Source organism: Hydractinia symbiolongicarpus, chromosome 2, assembly GCF_029227915.1.
Source record: "Hydractinia symbiolongicarpus strain clone_291-10 chromosome 2, HSymV2.1, whole genome shotgun sequence".
Taxonomy (NCBI): Eukaryota; Metazoa; Cnidaria; class Hydrozoa; order Anthoathecata; family Hydractiniidae; genus Hydractinia; species Hydractinia symbiolongicarpus.
Window position 1 is genome coordinate 23,250,262 of NC_079876.1, and position 20,394 is coordinate 23,270,655.

The window sequence follows — 20,394 nt, forward strand, 5'->3', positions numbered from 1 at the left end:
TAAGCTCTTTGTCCTGAAAAATAGCCTCTGCAGGCTCCGTGTCAGGGACGGGTACTTGGTGGTAATTCATCGACAACTGCAAGAGCTCTTGGGCCTACCCTACGACCCTACTAAAAAGTACTATATGAAGGGTGATTATGATGCATATTACAGGACTGAGGTCTATACTCGACTACGTCTTGTTTGTCCCCAGTTGGACGAAGACGACTGCCTACTGGATGGAAAAAAGTTTAAAATTCTGATCTTGCTTTCCAGCAAGGAGCTAAACGCTTGGGGGAATATGCTGACCTGGAGTTTTGACACTTGAATTTACATGCGTTTGAAGGGTTTGACGGAACGTCTCGAATTCATGCTTACAGATGATTATCATCATAAGAAAAATGTACCTTTTACTGGATTAACGATGCATCTGCTTATAGAATAAATGAAAGATGTAACGAAGCTGTACCCAAATTTAACGAGTGCGCCTGCTCAAAGCACCGACATGCCGGAGGAAAGCCAGACTTAAAAAGATTGAAGATATAGAAAAGTATCTGCGAGATGAAATCAAGAAGCGGGACAGGCTTGTTAAGAAGTTTATAATGCATGGGAACTTGGTACGAGGGTATTAGGCTGTTTGCTGAAAGTAAATTGAATTCCATTGTCGATCTCATCTCAAAGGCTGTTGAAATTGGAGTTGTTGATGAATACAAGTATCGTCTGATCTCTCGGGAGAAGGAAAAGTATATGCTATTGAAGGAACAGGTGAGGCAGCGGTTTAACCGTATTGTTGACTTTATCAATGCGCAGGAGCGTGCTCAGCTAGTTGCCAAGGGAATACAAGAGGGAAAAGATGAAATTTTAAAAGAACTTCAATCTGTACAGTGTGTAAGCTCTACGTAGATTCTCCACCTACTTACAAGCCTTAATTTTTATATATTTTATAGTCCTTGTAGGGGCTATAAAATATATGTTTTTTTTTAATCCTTACTTAGCAGTCATTCTTTTTTGAAGTCCTTATACCAACATTCCACAAAATGTACCTGGGGGTAGTGGTTTTTACCTTGCATATACTCAGATGATATGGCCAGGATGGCACTGGTATGGCAGGGTTCATCGTAGGGTACTGGCATACCATGGAATTTAGTCGTGATCGCGTCCTTGTAGTATTTAAGCTTGGCGTTCACGTAACGGTCCTTTTTCACAGGCTCTGTCGTCAATTGATCAGAAATCAGCTCTTCGATCTTGGACCAGATTTGACGATACTTTGCAACCCAATCAGGGTACTCTTCGAAATCAAGGCTCATCGCTGGTACAGCATTGGCGTTGTACCGAGTGACCCCCCTGCGGGGACCAGATTTTTGGTGTTTTTACCCTCAAAGCAACTACGATGTATCGTGTATGGTACCCTATGATGTACCGATTATCCTTACCTCCATTGGCAGGAATAGGATCTGACACTGTGAGGTAGTCCACGTTGAATCGTTGATGTCTGTAAAGGTAGCAGCAAATGAGTAGAATATTTTGGGGTTGACATATTCTTCTTCAAATTTCAGCATCTTGTTTATTGAAATTCAAACAACTTCTCATTCCACATACACAGCTACCCCCGTTATATGTAGTGTATCCCTGATAACAGTAGCAACAAAACATTATAGCCTTTACCACAAACCAATATGCGCAGGTACATCGATCATACTCATCGAGTACCCTTTAACAGTCCTTCCATTGTTCCACTTATTTACAGTTATAAACATCATCTTCTAAGTCTTGAATCCTTCGTTCATTGTCCTTGTCCCTCTCTGATTCTTGTACTAATGCTAAGGCCATAAGTAAGAGGGAGATACCAAAACCGGCTAGAAAGGTCATGACTACTGCAGTTCCGAATATATCGAATTTTGATTGACAGTTAATGCACATTTATTAGTAGCTTTTTTTGAATTCACATTTCTACTGTGCATGCGTTGATGATCAGTGGATTTTTGCTGATGATCAGCACATTTTTGTGCCATGGGGCGTGACGAAATGTTGTGACGTCACAAACTGTTTTTACTCATTGTTGTATGATTTGATATGCATGACTAAGCACAGCATCATAAGGACTTTACCTTGATGTGCGCAGCATCATAGGGACTTGTATTGGATGATCAGCTGTGACGTCACAAGAAACATTGTGTATGATATTTTTATAAGAGTTTGACCGTGGTTTTTGAAAAAAGTGTGGTTAAAAACCCTCCCTAGAACTACTGACGCGAATGTGCGTATTTTTTTGCAAAAGCTAAAAATATGATTTCATATCCTAATTAGGATATCAGCATGGCTTAATTAGGAGATGATAGTCTAATTACTTTTCCCTGACTGACATTGGAATAAAACTGTTGTGCATAACGAAAGTAACATATATAAACACTTGCTAGCTAGCTACCTGACTAGACTGCTCTAGTAAAGTTGTTGTGAACTAAACAGCTAGCTGTGTTTCAATTTCACATCTTTATCGAAAAAATATTTCTCTATTAAATAACGACAGAGACCGATGTAAATAAAAAACTTCTTACAGGTTTCATTAAAAAATATGTTGTGTGTCGCGTCCTGAAGACCCCACAAAAATAAGTCGGTCGGGCGGTCGGGCGTATTTTCCCCCGGGATTTTCAGATCGGAGCAAGCAAATTCGTTCCCAGGGCCAAAACAGTATAGAGCCACTCGACATCCTTTGTAGACCATTTTTCGCCACCCTATAAACTGTCAGTAGCCATGGGAGTGCCCTAAAGGAATTAATTTTTACGGAAATTACTTTTCGCGAGTTTTTGTCAATTTTGCATTTTCTGGCGAAAAAAACTTTCTTTTTGAAAAAAATACCTCGCGAAATTTTCTCTTTTTATTACCAAAAGTGAATCGGTCGGAGGACGCAAATACAACATATTTTTGATGACGGCCTTAATTTAATTTTGTTTACCTGCGCCTCTCGAGCTGCAATGCTTTTTGGGTGAATAATAAAATACGGAACGTGATAGGAATTTTTTTACGAGCTTCCGTCATGGTTTCTTTATAATACTTTTACAACTAAATTATTTTATATTGTTAAAATTTTACAATCAAAGACACAAATAAACAGAGACATTCAACATGGAAGAATAACCTGTATATACATTTAGTAGACATTATAAATTACAAACGTTCCATATCCGACACTTCATCTCACCCATCTCTCAGCATCTTCTTAATGGATGGACGACTTTTTTTAAATTTCGGTCTGCTGTTAGAAAGCTGCTCCCACGTAAGCACACAAAAACTATGAAAACGCTATTTCTCTTTTAACCCAAGCATCCAAAATATGTAAAAATGTCAATGTCAATCATGTGAGTAAAATTTTCCATATTCTTGACCCATGCAACCAATAGGTGATAAGATTAAAGGCGCGAAGGAACCATGTTCCACCTGTAACACTCTCTCATTGCAATAACATCTTTTCTTTCGTTTTTCGTTTTGTTCATAACATTTAAATGTTCCCGAGTTCTGATAACGTCCTGCGATAGGATTAAAAACCCTTACGTCAAAGAATGCAGTCTGTCACACTTGCCTTGTCTGTTACAATTGCACGTCTTTCATTCAACAATAGCTGTTTCCCGTGGAAGAATCCACTGTATTCCATTTAATTTATGTAGCAGATATATGTCCATCAAAAAACAAACAATACAGCAGTGCGCATCTTACATCTGCATTATTATATAAATGACCAAAAAAATTAAAGGTTTTCAACAACTGCAGTATTTATGTGACATTTAAAATCTAAATCTACTAAAATTACTTGCTCTGACCATCTAACAAATGCGAAAATTATTCGGAAAGAAGTTTCCAAAAGCATTTCAACATACATCTCACCCATAAAATTTAAATCACTTAAAACGCCACATATATACAAAAAAGCTGATCAATGTCAAACACAAATCTCTCTCATTGTATATGTTAAAATCAGTTAGTTTATTGCAAACCCTGCCAAAGGTTGACACACAGTGTGAAACAATAAATTAATAATAAACAATAAATTGTGCCTCTGACAGAATTTTTTATCTAAGGTGTAAAAAAAGGGATTTGCAAGGACAAATAATGCAATAAAACATTATTTGATATATTGCATACAGTCCTTCCTCACCAAACTTTAGACAAAATGCCAACAAAAAAACGGTGTTTAAATCTAAAATTAATAAAGTCCTTTTAGCAATTTGCATGCTGTTTTACCATCAATAAAGTAAACAAAATTTCAAATCTCACATAATATTCTGTCACAAATTTTCATAAAATATATATATAAGTCATAATGAGTCATGTTAAACAACAGCAATCATTCTATATATAAGTTCATGGACTTAGCTAGGTATAAAGAACATGGCTACATATATATATATATTCCTAGCTAGCTAGCTAGTTGTTAGTGGTGGTTGGCTTTTTATGATGCTAGCTATAAAACATGTCTGGCAACAATAATATAATCAAAACTGAAAATAAAACATGAAAAAACCTTACAGAACCTTGCTATGATTAATTTATAAAACCATGCTCTTCTTCAAATGTTTTTTTAAAGATTTATTTTGAATGAAAGAGTAGAGAATACTCAAAAAGAACAGCCATCTTTTTCGTAAACACAATTTCCGTTTTGTGCTGGGAGCTTCATTTAACAGTCCGTATGCTTTGTGAATATCTAATACCGTTTCATATGTAGCGATACCTATATATATATTCTAACATAGAGTTTTTTGGCATAAGGGTATATATATTTATATCGTTATTAGCAGCGGGTTATATATTTACACCTTATGTGCGATATCTATGAAGTACATCCCTAATCTTTTTAGTTAAATTTTAGCGTACCGCCACGTCATAAGAAAGTGACCCGTGATTTCCGTGTCGTGGACTCACAGTTTTACTCACGCAAGGGAATTAATATATAAGATTTCTCCAGTTAATAGTTGTAACGCAGTTCAAAGCACACATCTTTACACACTTCTTTCAACAGAGGTGCTAATTTGATTATATCGGACAGACACAAACCCACCTTTCTTACATGATAAGGCGTGTTGTAAACTTGTTGCTACATTCACAATTCGCAGAAATGCGTGTGAGATTTCATCCATATCTAATTCGTATCAAATCCCAGAATTTCTGTTTTGTCAGTCGATACTCTTCATCGGCTAAAGGTATTGTTGTCAGCCAAAAGGATGCACTTTCTTCGGAAGCTATTGTGTTCAACTTCTTTTGATGCTCATTCATTTCGCGTGTCTTCACAATCTAATTTGATTTGTTTCTTGTGATTTTATCTTATTTATTTTGTTCTTCGCTTGACTTACATCATTCAAATCACATTGTCTTTCTTCATTAAAGATTTTAGAACGTAAATTCCTTTAGTTACTCATCGTAGTTACTTTACATATTTGATCTCTGACATTTCTGAGAATATAGGAATTCCCATACCACCAAGCTTTGCAGGTAAAGGTAAAAGTTTTCTTTTTAAAAGTTACACGTTACTCCATGTATAATAGAAGGTATGAATTTAGTATTGATAAGTTCATCAAACTTTTTAAAATGGCCTGATATCAACAGAACCGTTCGCATATAGTATGTCATTTTATTTCAGAATTTAGTAACAAAGCAACTGTAAGCAGCTTGTGTTTCCAGTTTCGCAATTTTTGACCAAATTTCACTTATCCGTGTCTGGATCTTTAAGTTCACGTAATAGTCTCTACATTTGTCACTACCAATCACTGCTCCGAGATGTGTTTCACCATCAGTCGTGCCATTGATTTTAAAATTTTTAAAATTGCGATGAGCTTGAGGAAAAAATACAGTCTTAAAAGTTCCAGGATTTCGAGGGTTCAGGAAAATACCCAAAATTCGATCCAATGTAACATAATTTGTTTCAAAATCTTTAATGTCGTTCCAGCTACCAGCTGCAGTTAAGTCATGCAAGTTTCGTAGCATTAATCGGATCTCTCTCTAAAATATCTATAATCATTTAAATCATTGATATGATTGTAATAGCATACACCGCCATTGCTATAGGATCGCCTTGGGTTGTTCCTTCTGATGATTTATTTCTTTTCCTCCGATTATAAACTATAGAGATGGATGTGCATAAAAATTGTTCACAATTGTAGCAATTGGGGATCAAATGATTTTCACATTATGAAGAAAAACGTTTCGAATTAGCATCAATAATTAAAACTCGGTTTGAATCTTATTAAAAACCGAAGTATACCAAGAGAATTATTGAAATTCTCAAAATTTCGATTTGAAAAAAGTCATATAAAATCAGGGTAAAGAAATAAGAATGATATTTTTTCACGAAAAGGTAGGTTATTTTTTTGTCTATTAGAACAAATAAGTTTGGACCGAGCAGTTCTAATAAAAGTTAGCTAAAAATGCCAATAAATAGGCTTTGTACCCCCCTACCCCCGTCTTTCGTACCACCTTCCCCCTGTGATTTCCCGATTTTGCGTTTGCCAGGAGCGAAAGACTGGGAAGTAAACTTAAGCAATCAGAAAACGGCTATCGGCTGATTTGAATTATCGTGTATTTTTTCAGACCTAAGACAAATACATAGTTTATGCCAAATCCTGATAATAATTGGCTTAGCTTGGCATGCTATTTCTCTTAATATTTCGAGTTGGAAAGCTTGTACCTTTTCTTTGAAGGCACACTATATTAATTTGAACGTTTATAATGCGCAAAAACGTGTTATATTCATGGCTTCAGTGAAACTAAGATTTTAAAGTACCAAATTATCAGCTTGAATTGGCATGTTTGGTATCCCTTTCATTAGGCAGAAGAAAAGTGGGTTGCGAAGGTACGGATGATTTGAAAGTTACTTTTACGTTTTTTCCTTGGTTTAATGTAGCTAGCTAACTAAGTTACTTTGTGATGCCTGTGGCCACCATGGAAAATGCTGTCATCCTTCAATGGAATCATTACCTAGCTACAGTCAGAAGAAGGAAATTTTATACAATTTTTAAACATTTCCTAAAATTCAAGTTGCTTTTTTTGTTGCATCGTGGAAATAAATTTAAATCACCAATCCAAAACTAACAGAAAAAAACAGAAAATATACCTCTTCATTCTTTAAGGTATATTTGCTCATTTGTGGTTAAAAACTTTTGCACTGTTGCTACTAGCGTCTTATTACTGATATATGTTCTAAACCTGAACTACTTTATCAAACGGTTCCTTTCCCTGGAAGTTCTACTTTGTTTACCTACTTACGCATGTTGTTAAATTTTTCAAAAGTCGAACCTTGCAATAATTTTTTCAAAAAGTGAGCTATGTACGACGTGTGAAGTCACAAATGACCAAGTGGAATTTTGTTCGATAATGGTGGTGACCGTTAATGTAATTATTGTTTTTGGGAGATTAAGTTTGGACATATATAAAAATATTTAAAAAAGATAAAAAATATTCAGGGTTTCATCATTTTCTTTGCAACCCTATTTTTTTGCATTGTATTTTATGAGCTTACAATAATGTGGTATAGCTAAGCTATGGTACGTAAAAACTACTCTTGAATGACCCTTTAAGAATGTGAAACCACATTATAGACCTTAATCAAATTTCGTGTTTTATGTAACTTTTGTGTTCAGTATGGTAGATTAGTATGCGTGTCAACTGGCCAAAAAGCCATATATATGAGGGCAACCTTCAGCACATTGTTAAATACAACTTGTACTTCCAAATGGAAAACAGTGACTTCAATTCTGTTGTCTTGGCCACAAAAAGTAGTGATCTATATTTTATGTGGCTAGTTTCATTAATTCCAATAAATTTACCCTGTCAATTTTGTACCCTGTCAATTTTGTTCCAGGAGGGACAGCATGACGGTTCTAGAGTGCTAAAAAGTTTCCATTTGAGCTACAAAAACCCTTTAATTTTCTGTTCAATAAGGAACAACTGTTATGTGGGATTGAACCCATATGAATATGAAGTGAACGCTCTACCGAGTGAACTACTTATTCCTAAAAGGAGACAACCCTCAAAGTAAACAGAGTTGCATGACTTTATTAATTATATCAAGCATATTGTATTTAGTAAATACTTTTTGAGCACTCTGTCCCAAAAAATGATATATATTTGTAGTTTAGAAATTTAGCTCTAAATATCACCCCTCAAAGGCACTGGATTTTAATGTACTTAGAGACTTTGCTATACATATAATATAATATAGTATATAAAAATATTTTCTGTTTCTTTTTAGATTGCATACAATTAGAGCGAGGAGAGATGTTATCTTTCAATACGTGAGATAAAAAAAGAAAGCGAAACCTCATCCCGCGTTGTTATTGTTTTTCTGTCAAAAATTTGAAGTTGTTTTATAAATCTTGATAAAGTTAATAAATTGTTTTCGTTTTTGGAGATTGTTTGTTTTTGTTTATTGTTTCATGTGAGTTTTCAAAACTTTTTGCAGCAGATACCGTGGCTTCAAGAAATCGTTTTTCATAAATAGTGCCGTTATTTTTACGTGAAAAAAAAACAACCCACAAGCTGCTTCGTTCGCCTTCTCATCTCCGAAATCGTTAACGCGAAAGTCTCTATTATTATCTGCGTTCCAAGTATTGTTTTCCGGTTGAAAGAGTGTACCTTACGACGCGCATCCCCTTAATTCGTGACATTTCGGCACACTACGGATTGCACACCTGATGTATTGCATTCCTTTCAGAATAAAGGTTTTAACTTTATAAAAGTATAACTTTGCATGGATGTTTGGCGTTAAAAGCTTCATCAATGTTGGATTTACGTCGGCCAACACTGACAATATTGTTATTATTATCAATATTTAATTTTATAATTCTGTGGAAAGAGGTTTTACGAAATTTCGTTTTTGTTTAGTTTCGCGCGATCTAAATTTCTCGTACTTTCTGAAAAGAAATATTCCGCATATATCTTTAGCTTTACTTTATTTTAAAGGTTTCAGAAGCAAAAGATTTTTCAAAGGAGTACCCATGTATTTAATAAACGAGAAATTTCATCAATATACTGCCTATCAACAGGTAAAAGAAATTAGTTCTTCCTCCTTTATGCAATCTTCGAAACTTTACCCCATTAACCCATCTATATAAAATTTTTCTTCGTTTTTGGCACATGGCGTAGACAGCGATGTTTTGGTGACATTTATATTCTAACTGGAAGACACCGTCGATTGACTTTTTAGTTTACAACTTCGTTGGATTTGTTTTAATTCTTTCTATGTACCAAACATACGTGTACAAAATTCACACGAGTTATCACTTCTACATTTCTTGTAGACAAACATCTATTATTGTTTTGATCAATGCTTGAATCAAAATGTTAACGAAAACACGTTCAAGTAAAATTTTTACGAAGGCTTTTCAAGCGAGAGTTGGATCACATAACAGACTTGCTAAATATGTGTTTATACACGAAGGTTTTGTCAAGTTATTATTTGATATGTTATTTGATCTTTACTTTACTGAAAAGCGTTTGCCTTGTTTGAACGTGATAGAAATTCTGCAATCTGGCGCGTTCGATGTCGCGTTGGACAAAAGCCTATGCGTCCTTTTTTCTAATGCCCACAGGGAAAAGAATTCATTTAGTCTCCCTCCTTAGTCTCCCCCTTAGACTTCATTTACTCTCCCTCCTGCCAAAACGACCTATTTGGTACAAACTCTGTTTTATACAGAGGTTGTTGGCTATGGAATAAATTGCCGCAAAATGTAAAATTATGCCAAACGGTCGAAGAATTTAAAAAGCAACTTTTGTCACAAAGAGTTATCTATTGTAGTTGTTAAATTTGTTTATAAATTAGAATAAAATTGTAAATAAATATTTTTTACAACCTCGTTCACAGGTTCTTTCGCCTTACTTTACAAGAAAGCATAAATTATTAGTTTTGGCTACACATTGTAACCAAAAAAAAGAATACATACATACATACATACATACATAAATACATACATACATACATACATACATACATACATACATACATACATACATACATACATACATACATACATACATACATACATACATACATACATACTTACATACATACATACATACATACATACATACATACATACATACATACATACATACATACATACATACATACATACATACATACATACATACATACATACACACATACATACATACATACATACATACATACATACATACATACATACATACATACATACATACATACATACATACACAATGTGCCTATCATTAAAAGTGTAGTATCTCAACTGTCACTACTATCCTAAAGTATCTTAACTATCCTTAGTATCCGTAGCATATCCATAGCATCCGAAGCACCTCTAACACCCCCAAATTCCCCAATTTCCTAAGTTTCCGAGCCATTCCTAGCATTTCTAGTCTCTTTATTATCCTAAGTGTTTCAGCAATCGCTCCGATCTTAGCCAATCAAGCATCCCAATGTATCGAGTGTCCTTACTATCTCCAGTGTCCCAACCATCCCTAGTACCCTTTTATCCGGATAATCCATAGTTCTCTAGTATCTACACCATCCAAAGTATGCAAACTATTTGTCTTAAGTATCCCAACCATCCATCCTAGAAGTATCCCTAGTATCCCTACTACCCTAACCGTCCATAGTATCCTAAGTTTTCCAACCATCCCTAATATCCTAACTATCCACAGTATCCCAACCATCCCAAATCTCTCTAACATCACAAGAATTTCAAGTGTCCCAACAATCCCTTTTATCCCTAGTATCCCCAGCATACTTACCATTCCTATTATATTAATTACCCAAGGTGTCACTACCATCAAAAGTTATCATTCCAAAATGATTCAGCCATCCATAGTATCCTTAGCATCGTTACCATTAACTTCTATTTAAATAAATTTTCACACGTCTAATTTTGGGGCAGAGTCGAATAATTGGCGATGCGAAGATATTCTTTTTTGCGCACTTAGATGCACGAAAATTTGATGCCCGCAAATATATCTTCTCAAATATGTTACACGAAACATTTCGATCATAAAATTAATAATCATCATCAAACTCATCTGTAGGGCTATTCATAGATCGGGTATGCCCAACTTCATGCAGACTCTTGTATAACGATGAATATCTTACTATTAAAACTCTCCTATTCCACATACCTGGAACTACTTGTGCCTCGTTGTGAAAAAGGTGTATATATCTAGGCTCACAAACTTAAGGTAGTCTTAAAGATATATTTAAGCTATCCTTACGAACAGTCTATTCACATTATTCTATCGAAAAAACAATTTCCATTATTTCATGTAACTGTTTAGCCATGTATTTGCTTAGATCATACACAAGTAGAGATGGAAAGAGTCCCTACATAAAAGCGATACTACAATCCTCGACAATAATTATTGCGAGAAAGACAACTTTTTGTCTTGTTTTCAGAGGGAACAGTAGCCCTGTAGAACAATATAAGCCACATTCATCAAACACACATGGGGTAGGTAGTCTACGTACCCCATGTGTGTTTGATAAGTTTGTTACTCCAGCAAATACAGCCAGCTTGTGTCACAGGAAATGTTAATGGTAAATCTTTTACTTCTGCACAGCTGATATTCGGTGAACCCGCGTTTCAAGAGTCCGTATACACAAGAGGGGAGAGTGTCTGAGTACCTTTACCTTATCCTTTACCCTTTCATAACTTACATCCTTTGTGCAAATTTTTCGACTGTTTGCACTATCCACACACGCTAGCTCGGTCGTCATAGTCTAGTTTTCTATTCATCCAGAGAACTCTTAGGTGCACGTGTTTCACGTCTCTATCACGGCCTCTATGCCTTGTTTGATACGCACTACTCATAAACAGTGGTTCTCTCAACAAATTAAATCTAACCATTACAGGTGCCTTTCACCCACTAATTATAACTAGCCATGCAGTCACGTGACTTAGTCTTCTTTAGCACTTTGAAAATACATTTTTTCCCTTTTCTTATTAACATCGCTAATCGCTTCACGTAATTTGTTATCGCTAACTTACCAAATCTGTAAGTATGGTTAACAAGCACATCGAATCTTTTTGTTATAAACAGACCCTTCATAATGACCGATCCATAACGACAGGTCGGGTTGTTTTGATTCTATCATGGATCAATTTCACTACCCAAGCGAAAAGCGGTATATAAAACAAGCCTGTGCGTCTGATGAACCGCCTGTTTTTTAGGTTATCTCTTTAATTTCACAACACCCTTTCTGTACATACGATATTTCGAATCCTCCACTGGTGAATAGGGACAACACCTAAGATCCTGACTTTCACGTTCACTCACTCTGACTCTGAACATTAATAAGTGAACATTAACAAGTACAAAATGCGTGAATCTAAAGTAGAAATAGCCAAGCAATTGCTTGTGGCAACAGAATTCGAAATTATCCGTCTTGAGGTTTTGTATAAAAAAAATAAGAGCGACAGATTTGTCCACAAGAATTAGAAGTCTAACGCAGAAAAGTGTTATAAACATATAGGCGATAACAATAGGAGAATTACGAAAGATAGCCAAGAGACATGACATGACAGGACTCCATAGTCTAAATAAAGTCGATCTTAATTATTTATTAGTGGAGCGAAAGGACAAATTTTTTTGTTCACTAGATACTCAGCTGCCTTCATTGTAAGTAATGTGTTCGTGGTAGTAGGATCAACACAGAATTTTATCCTGTACAATGAGCCTCGCCCACACTTTTAATTGTCAAACACATCGAGTGTAGATCACCATCATCACATTGTTTTTCATTGCTTTATCTGTTTGTTTAACAAAAAAGCTAGCAAAATCAGAGAACGAGAATGAGAAAATCAGACTCAGTCATGATGCATTGATTCCGAACACGCGCGTAGTAAAAAACTTTAAAAACATTTTCATACAAAGCAGAAATAAAGATTAACTTAGCACTGTTACGACCTTCTTGTGACTATGGTTACGTGTACTCTCATAGAGCGTTCTGGCCATTGGCCTGCATTGCAGCTTTTTCAAACTTAATGAATCAAACAAAGGACAACATTGTTTATGAAGAAACTTAATCAACATACAAAAAGGATGTGCTAAACTTTTTTAGTAACAAATTAAAAGTTCCTGGTTAAAGAAAATGTTCACGTCAATACGTCTTATGGTAAAGATGATTTTTTATCATACTGTTTTTTTTATCAGAAAAGTCAAAAGAAAATCGTTTAGAATCTCAATTCATTATCTAGCTAATCTTTTATAGTCCAGAGAAAAATTAAAAAAAAGTTTAAGTCAATATTTCAAGAAAAGGACTTAGATATTGTAATTGAATGCAACCAAAAAATTGGCAACGACCTGGATGTTACTCTAAATTAAAACGACGGCAAGTATAAGCCATACCACAAACCAGAAAGTATAATATAATACATAAACATTGAATCAAACCACCCTCCAAGTGTCAACAACGAAATCCCCCAAACTATTATAAAACGTCTATCAGATCATTCCAGGCAATGAAAAAAATATTTAATAAGGTGGCATTAGTATTCGAGGAGGCGTTGAAAAAATCAGGTTACACTGTAAAACTGAAGTAAAAAATGAGAACTCAAATGGTGATACTAACGGCAGAAAAAATTGAAAGAGAAAGATTATATGGTTCAATGCACCGTAAGCAAGAATGTAGAAACAAATATCAGCAGTTATTTTCTAAAATTAATTAGTAAGCACTTCCCTGTGAATTACAAATACCACAAACCGTAGCATTAGAAATCTGCCTTACTCATAATAATTCAACGTTCGATGGTAAAAACCTCTTACAAACCAATGGAAGTGCCTTGGGAGTTGCCAACTCGTATTCTTATGCAGACATTGCGATCCAAAGCATTGATGACGCTGTTCGTAACGCAATAGACAACCTGTATTAGGATCGTTTCAAGACTTGGCTAGTAAGTTTTATAATGCGCTATCATCAAAAAATGGAAAAAGTTCATTCCACCTTTTGTAAATACGTTAAAATCTACCTGCTGGATGTTGCAATGGCAACATCCCCAGCGAGTAACTGATTTTTTTTGATTTCTTAAGATACCAATGCATATTTTCCCTCTATCTTGTCTGCTAGTTACTCGTACGTTTCATTTTATCATAGTTATAAGAACAAAAAAAGTTTACATCGTGAGTTAGATCGATAATATTGATCTTGATGCTATATGGGCATTTGGTGAAATTTAGTAATATTAAATTTTTTAATTTGATAAGTTTTAGAAAGTTAATTTCTTTAGATGGATCGGATGTTACTGCTCCATTGCAACGGCCATACGATTGAATATTAATAAATAAATTTGATAAAAGCGAATTGTAAAATATAAAGATTCGTTGATGAATATTTCTTACTTTGGTAGTAAATGCTGAGAAGATTGGGACGTCGTTTTTGAAGAGATAAATTGAAAAGAGGTAGTGAGGAAATAGTTGCAATACGTTTTATAGGTAAATTCAAAGATGCTACAGCTCCTTCCTTCCTAGCTAGCTCTAAATAATAGCTTTTTAATAACCAGAGATAACATGGTATGTATGAGTAGGTATATATGGTTAAAGTGTTTTTCTTCTGTCCCCAAAACCACCATCCCACTACCCACAAACTATGAACTAACTATATATATATCATGCTGCTATACTAGAACTAGAAAATTGCCAGACCTGGATTGTGAACCTACATTTCCAATATTAAACCTCTCTGAAATGTATTTTATGTCACATATAAACAGTTGTGTAGAAGCGATCCTTTTCTTTAATGCATCGTCAATTACACGATCTTTTGTAATGATGTTTATCAATTCACTTCCTCATTCATTCTCTTATTCACTTTTTTTATCGGAAGAGGCACTTTACATATACTTATAACTTTATGTCTACCACAGTAAAGTACTGAACACAGTAGTTTACCAAATCTTTCAGTTAGCTCAAGGCTTCCATACAATAATATTAAGAGTTACCATTTGCCATCTGTAAAAAAGTTATAAGATAATAGATAGCGCCGAAGAGTATTTTCGGATGTTTGTTGACACCGGATACTTCGAACCATAAGTGCTCTATCTCGGTATCCAGTTGTTCAATGTCGTAGCGTCATACACAGTTAAGCGAAGACTTTATTTAACAACCAACGCCATCATCTTTGTATTTATTACGGTTGTTATAATAGAACTGATAGTCAGGAATTTGAACAAAGCAAAGTAAGATAGGATTACCTTTTAACCATGTTTCACTCATGCAGACAATATCAAAATCATATGAGTGCAACATAACGTAAAATCGTCAAAACTAGACCAACTTAAAGCTACCTTTCCAAGGTCTTGAGTTGAAAATTTTATAGCTAACGTTGCCTCTGTACAAAGACTGATCAAACTTTATTCGAACTACTAACCTTATTGGATATTTATTTCGAGATGATGCTATATGATTCCAAGCATTTGTTGTTCTTTTTGCCCAACGTTTCAACGTCACAAGCTACGTTGAAACAACGTCCTGCAACGTTGAAAAAACGTCTCGCTACGTCTTTTAAACATTGAAATAATTTCTCGCAACGTCTTTTCAACGTTGAATAAACGTCTAACAACGTCTAATCAACGTCATTTCTGCGTTGTTTAGAAATGTTCTCGCAACCATTATTCAGCGTCTTTTCAACGCTTAAGAAACAGACAAACTTGACCGAATCAAATCATAAACGCCATTGTGGCTTCAGTTTTACATGTCCATAGTTTACATGTCCATGTATCTATTCCCTAGCATAATTCCGACGCTTATAGTTGTGTTACGTTATTTGTACATGGTTATCGCGAAAAAGAAATAAAATCATTTCTGCGATATGTCATTTTTTATTATAAACATCGGCAGTATATACAACTTCTCCGCTGAAAACTTCCTAAATGAAACTTAAAGGCTGAAATACACTATCATTTTTCAATGATCATTTTCCAATTATCATTGAAAAATGACAGTGTATACAGGAAAAAATGTCATTTTTTACGCTCTCATTTCCAATGATCCTTAAAAATTAAAAGTTGAACATGTTTAACTTTTAATTTTTCAATGACATTTTTTTTCTATTGTTTTAAATCGAATCCATTGTTTTCGCACACGTGTTTGTTGCACGCGATGTAGTTTAGGCGTAAACATAGATAAAAACAAAGATTTGAACAACTAATTAACGCAAGAAGCGACCGAAAATTTTATTGGAATTGGAGAAGCAAGCCCAGTTTGTGGGACGAGATGATGTTTACAAAAGTAAATGGCCATACTTTCAGTCCTTGCTATTCCTACGTGACTCCATCGTCCCAAGAAAAACAACTTCTTCGATGGTGGGTATAAATTTCAGACAAATGTTTCTTGCCATGGAACAGCACCGGTGGAGTTAAAGTACGCACAAAATTTATCCCTAATAATTCTCGCATCATTTTTGTAGTTGTTGCTTCCAGCGAAATTAATCGACTCCATTCCTCTTTGTGTTTGTGAACGCCATTCACAACTGTGGACGGAACCATTTTTCAAATTTTTAACATCAAATGACCCTGGTGGTGAATACTCTGAGGGTTTTTTCTTACGAAGAAAATTGTGAAGTGCGCAACATGCTAGCGTGACTTTTTTTACATTTTCGGGTGGTAGCAACATTGGTGACAAAACAACGCGAAATCTATTTGCCAATATCCCAAAAGCATTTTCTACTATACGGCGCGCTCTGCTTAATCGGTAGTTGAAAATTCGTTTCTCACGAGATAAGCCCCGAAACGCATAGGGTTTCATGATATATTTTTTTAACGGAAAAGCATCATCTGCGACTATGAAATGTGGTAGTAAATATTCCCCGTTTCCTACTAACCTTTGGGGTGGAATATTGACAACGTTGTCGTGTATGGCTTTTGAAAGTGTAGAATTTTGATACACCGCTCCAACACTAATCCTGCCGTTGCAACCCACATCAACGTAAATAAATTTGTAATTTGCATCGACAAGGGCGAGCAGAACAATGCTGAAAGTGCCTTTATATTTGAAATAAAACGATCCACTATTTTTTGGCTGCTTTATGACAATGTGCTTGCCATTCATAGAACCAATACAATTTGGAAAGGTCCAAAGTTCTTCATACTGCAACGCGATTTTCCGCCATTCCTCCTCTGTACATGGTGTCTAAACAAATTTATTATAGGAATTTGACTACAATGAAAATACAGCAGAAAATACATATTGAAGCACGCGATATCAGTTCCGGAAGAAAAACGCGGGAAAACACTGAGTGCAAATCAACTCTACGGTCGCACTCTTGGAGAGAGTCTAAAAGCCATTCCAGACAGAATGTAAAAAGAATACCTTAAAGTTAAAATACAGGCGCTCCTTTTTCAAGCTCAGATGGGATTACTCGCCAAGGAACTCTTCAACACATGCCACACAAAGTTACCCACCCTTTTCCTGTTTTACAGAATATGTACCGACACCCAGTGAACATATATCAAAACACTTATCAGAGTCGAGAAAGTTTCTCAGATCTCAATCCAGAAAGTGAGGACTCACAAAGTGCAGGGTATTAATGTGTGACTGCTAGTTTAGTACGTTTGATAAATTACTGAACGAAATATATATTTACCTTGAGGTATTTTTCTTTTAATTGCATGTAAATAGCTTCGCAAACTTCAGGGATGAACTGTGACAAATTACTTTTGTGAACGCGAAATAAATACTGTAATTCGACGTAATTTATCCCACATGATAAAAACTTCAAAGTTGCGGCTACTTTGACTTTAGCAGGAATTGGGTCTCGCAAATGCGTTGTTTTTTTCTCAATGTCAACTTCTATGAGATTTAGGAGCTCATCAAAAATATTCGGCGGCATTCTTAAAAATCGCGTATACTCTGCAATTTCCTCTACACGCAGTTCATACACGAGAGTATCGTAGATGCCAAGTTCATTTCGCCTATTTCACCCATACATTTCTTTGCTTTCTTTTCCTACGTTTGGCTCTCTTTTTTGATAAAATATACACAACAACAGCAGCTGCTTTCTTCTTCAGAGTCCATGTTGCAAAGAAAAACATGATAGTGTATTCGCGCCAAAATTTGTCATTTTTAATGTCATTGGAATGTATCATTGGAAAATGATCATTGAAAAATGATAGTGTATTTCAGCCTTAACAGAGTTTTATAATACAAAATATAAAAACGATATTTAAAGTATTCACAACTGGTACTATGTGAGAATCTCCAACGTTCCAACCCAACGCAAAAAATGTAACGAAGCAATGACTAGATTGTTAAACAGTGCAGTATTTGCAAATTTATAGCTGCGATTTCATGTGCCAGGCACGCTTCCTGATAAGGCAACCTGTTAGTATGCTCAAATTCTTTTCTTAATGAAGTCAGAGTTGAATACAAGGGTGTTTGTTAAGAATACCAGTTGCGAATAAATACGATCATGATGCTATACTATTTTTTAAAAGTGTGAAAAGACACCATCCTCACCAGGTGCAATCGAGGTTGAAAATTACAATAAAAGTATAATGAATATTATATTAGCACTGTATTTCCTTAAAAAAGCACTCACTCATGAACATTCCATACTTTTACTAGTCACAACACATTCCATACTTTTACTAGTCAGAAACACTAAAAATTGTTAAGCTAAAATCACTTTAACATTTTGCCATTCTAATTTTCTGCCACAAATCAAAATTAATATAAGCTAGAAGGATTTATTACGGCGCTTGAGAAATTTATAATCCTTTCTGATATAAAAGTTGTTGTTGACAAATTATTTATTACTAGAAAACTATCACTAAACACCGAGGTGATAAATTATTTAAAAATTAATCGGTTTAATTTTCTTTGGCATTAGTTCTTTTCGCTTCTCCGCATCTATCACGTGACAAAATTCTTATCACATATTGATGGAGGTAGTTTGCAGTACAGCTGAACAAATAGATTTCCTCAGATTAATGTTTTTTTAAGAATTACTAAATACTTGATATTTAGCTTCAGCTTTATATTTTTTTGTCACAATGTTTTTAAATAGATTGCTATAAATGCTTGCATATGCCAGGCACGCCCTCTTATAAGGCAGCATGTTAGCATGCTCCAACCATCTGTATGTGTCAAGCATAACTGGTGCACATGAAAGCAAAATAGCAAAAATTTTAAATGGTTATTGAATCAAAAGTTATGTCTTCAAATAGATTGCTATAAGTATGCTTGCATGTGTCAGGCACGCCCTCTTATAAGGGAGCTTGTCAGCATGCTCCAACCACCTGTATGTGTCAAACATAGCTGGTGCATATAAATGCAAAATAGGAAAAATTTTAAATGGTTATTGAATCAAAAGATATGTTTTTATATAGATTAGTAAAAGTATGCTTGTATATGCCAGGCATGCATTGATCAATTAAATTCCCGCCAAAAATTAATAAATTTTGTTCTCCGCTAAATTGTTATCTGCTAAATTTTCTTCCCGCCAAAATTTTTGGTTCGCAAATATGTGTAATGTACTGTAAAATAATAAAAAAACTGGAAATACAAAATAACAATAATAGGCTGAACATATAAGGCTGAGGTCAGCCTGGCCATTATATCCATTAAATATTTTTTGAGAAATCTAGCTAGCATTGTTTTTTTAGAGATTAGTCTCTGGAAATAAATTTTTCTTACATTCTAAAGAATTCCCATCTTTCTTGTACTGAAATGTCGACATGTTGACATGCAGACAAATAACATCACTTCGGCAGTTTTTTGCCGACAGAAAAAAATTTGATTTAAAAGAATTTAGGGTCAAATGGTTTATTTCTAGAATGTGCCTAATATGCGTGAAAATTTTAGCTAACTTTTTCTTTCTTTAGATTCTGCTACGAACGCGACCGAAGCAAAGTTTACGAATTAGCATATGCTATACAGAAATACTTTACTTACGTCACGTCTGTGGTTCTTCGTTCTTTTCCCCTTGTGAGTTGATACGAAATTCACAAACCTTGCAAATTTCCTCATCGAAAGTTTCCCGCCAATGACTAGGAGAGATATTACATGCGACAAAGTAAAGGTTTAAATATGTGAAAGCGAAATAAATAAACAGTTATTATTGTATTATAAATTATAATTTGACAAAATGGATTGTATTTTAAATGTCTCACATCCATAATACAAGTTGAAATATTTGTTTCTCTCAAAATACGAAGACAAAAACCCCCCTGAAAAAATAAATCGAACGTTTGGTACGCTCTGTTGAAAAAAAATCCATTGAATTTTTTGTGTACGTTTCATGTTTGTGTTTTATGATGTTTTAACATAGCATAAAGAGAATGAATGCACATTCGGCTCTTATGTAAAACGCACATAGATGCAGATGTAAAGTCGCAAACAAATGGTAATATTTTGAAGCAGTAAAACTGCAGTAAAATTAGCGTTATATATGAAAAACAACATAAA

At 34.8% G+C, this 20,394-nt stretch overlaps 2 protein-coding genes across 2 annotated transcripts in view; both read right to left on the bottom strand.

The window, feature by feature from the left end:
- LOC130630230 (polyadenylate-binding protein-interacting protein 1-like) overlaps nucleotides 1-17,387 on the bottom strand; it is a 57,015-nt gene extending 39,628 nt beyond the window's left edge. Inside the window, exon 1 of the mRNA XM_057443639.1 lies at nucleotides 17,377-17,387. The gene's annotated coding sequence lies outside the window, so the exon portion shown is untranslated. The remainder of the gene's footprint in view (nucleotides 1-17,376) is intronic.
- On the bottom strand, nucleotides 16,306-18,020 carry LOC130629968 (uncharacterized). The gene is made up of 3 exons (XM_057443359.1): nucleotides 17,939-18,020; nucleotides 17,573-17,775; nucleotides 16,306-17,118 (listed from the first exon to the last, which is right to left on the bottom strand). The coding sequence occupies exons 1-3, from the start codon at nucleotides 18,018-18,020 to the stop codon at nucleotides 16,306-16,308; spliced, it is 1,098 nt and encodes a 365-aa protein (XP_057299342.1).
- Between the last annotated feature and the right edge of the window lie 2,374 nt (nucleotides 18,021-20,394).

What these genes read in the sequence shown, in the direction of transcription:
- LOC130629968 (XM_057443359.1), bottom strand. Translation starts at nt 18,020, where the DNA reads ATGTTTTTCTTTGCAACATGGACTCTGAAGAAGAAAGCAGCTGCTGTT. An exon ending in ATCAAAAAAGAGAGCCAAAC is followed by an intron (nt 17,776 to 17,938) that starts GTAGGAAAAGAA and finishes ATCTCATAGAAG; the next exon opens with TTGACATTGAGAAAAAAACA. An exon ending in TAAAAGAAAAATACCTCAAG is followed by an intron (nt 17,119 to 17,572) that starts GTAAATATATAT and finishes AAATTTGTTTAG; the next exon opens with ACACCATGTACAGAGGAGGA.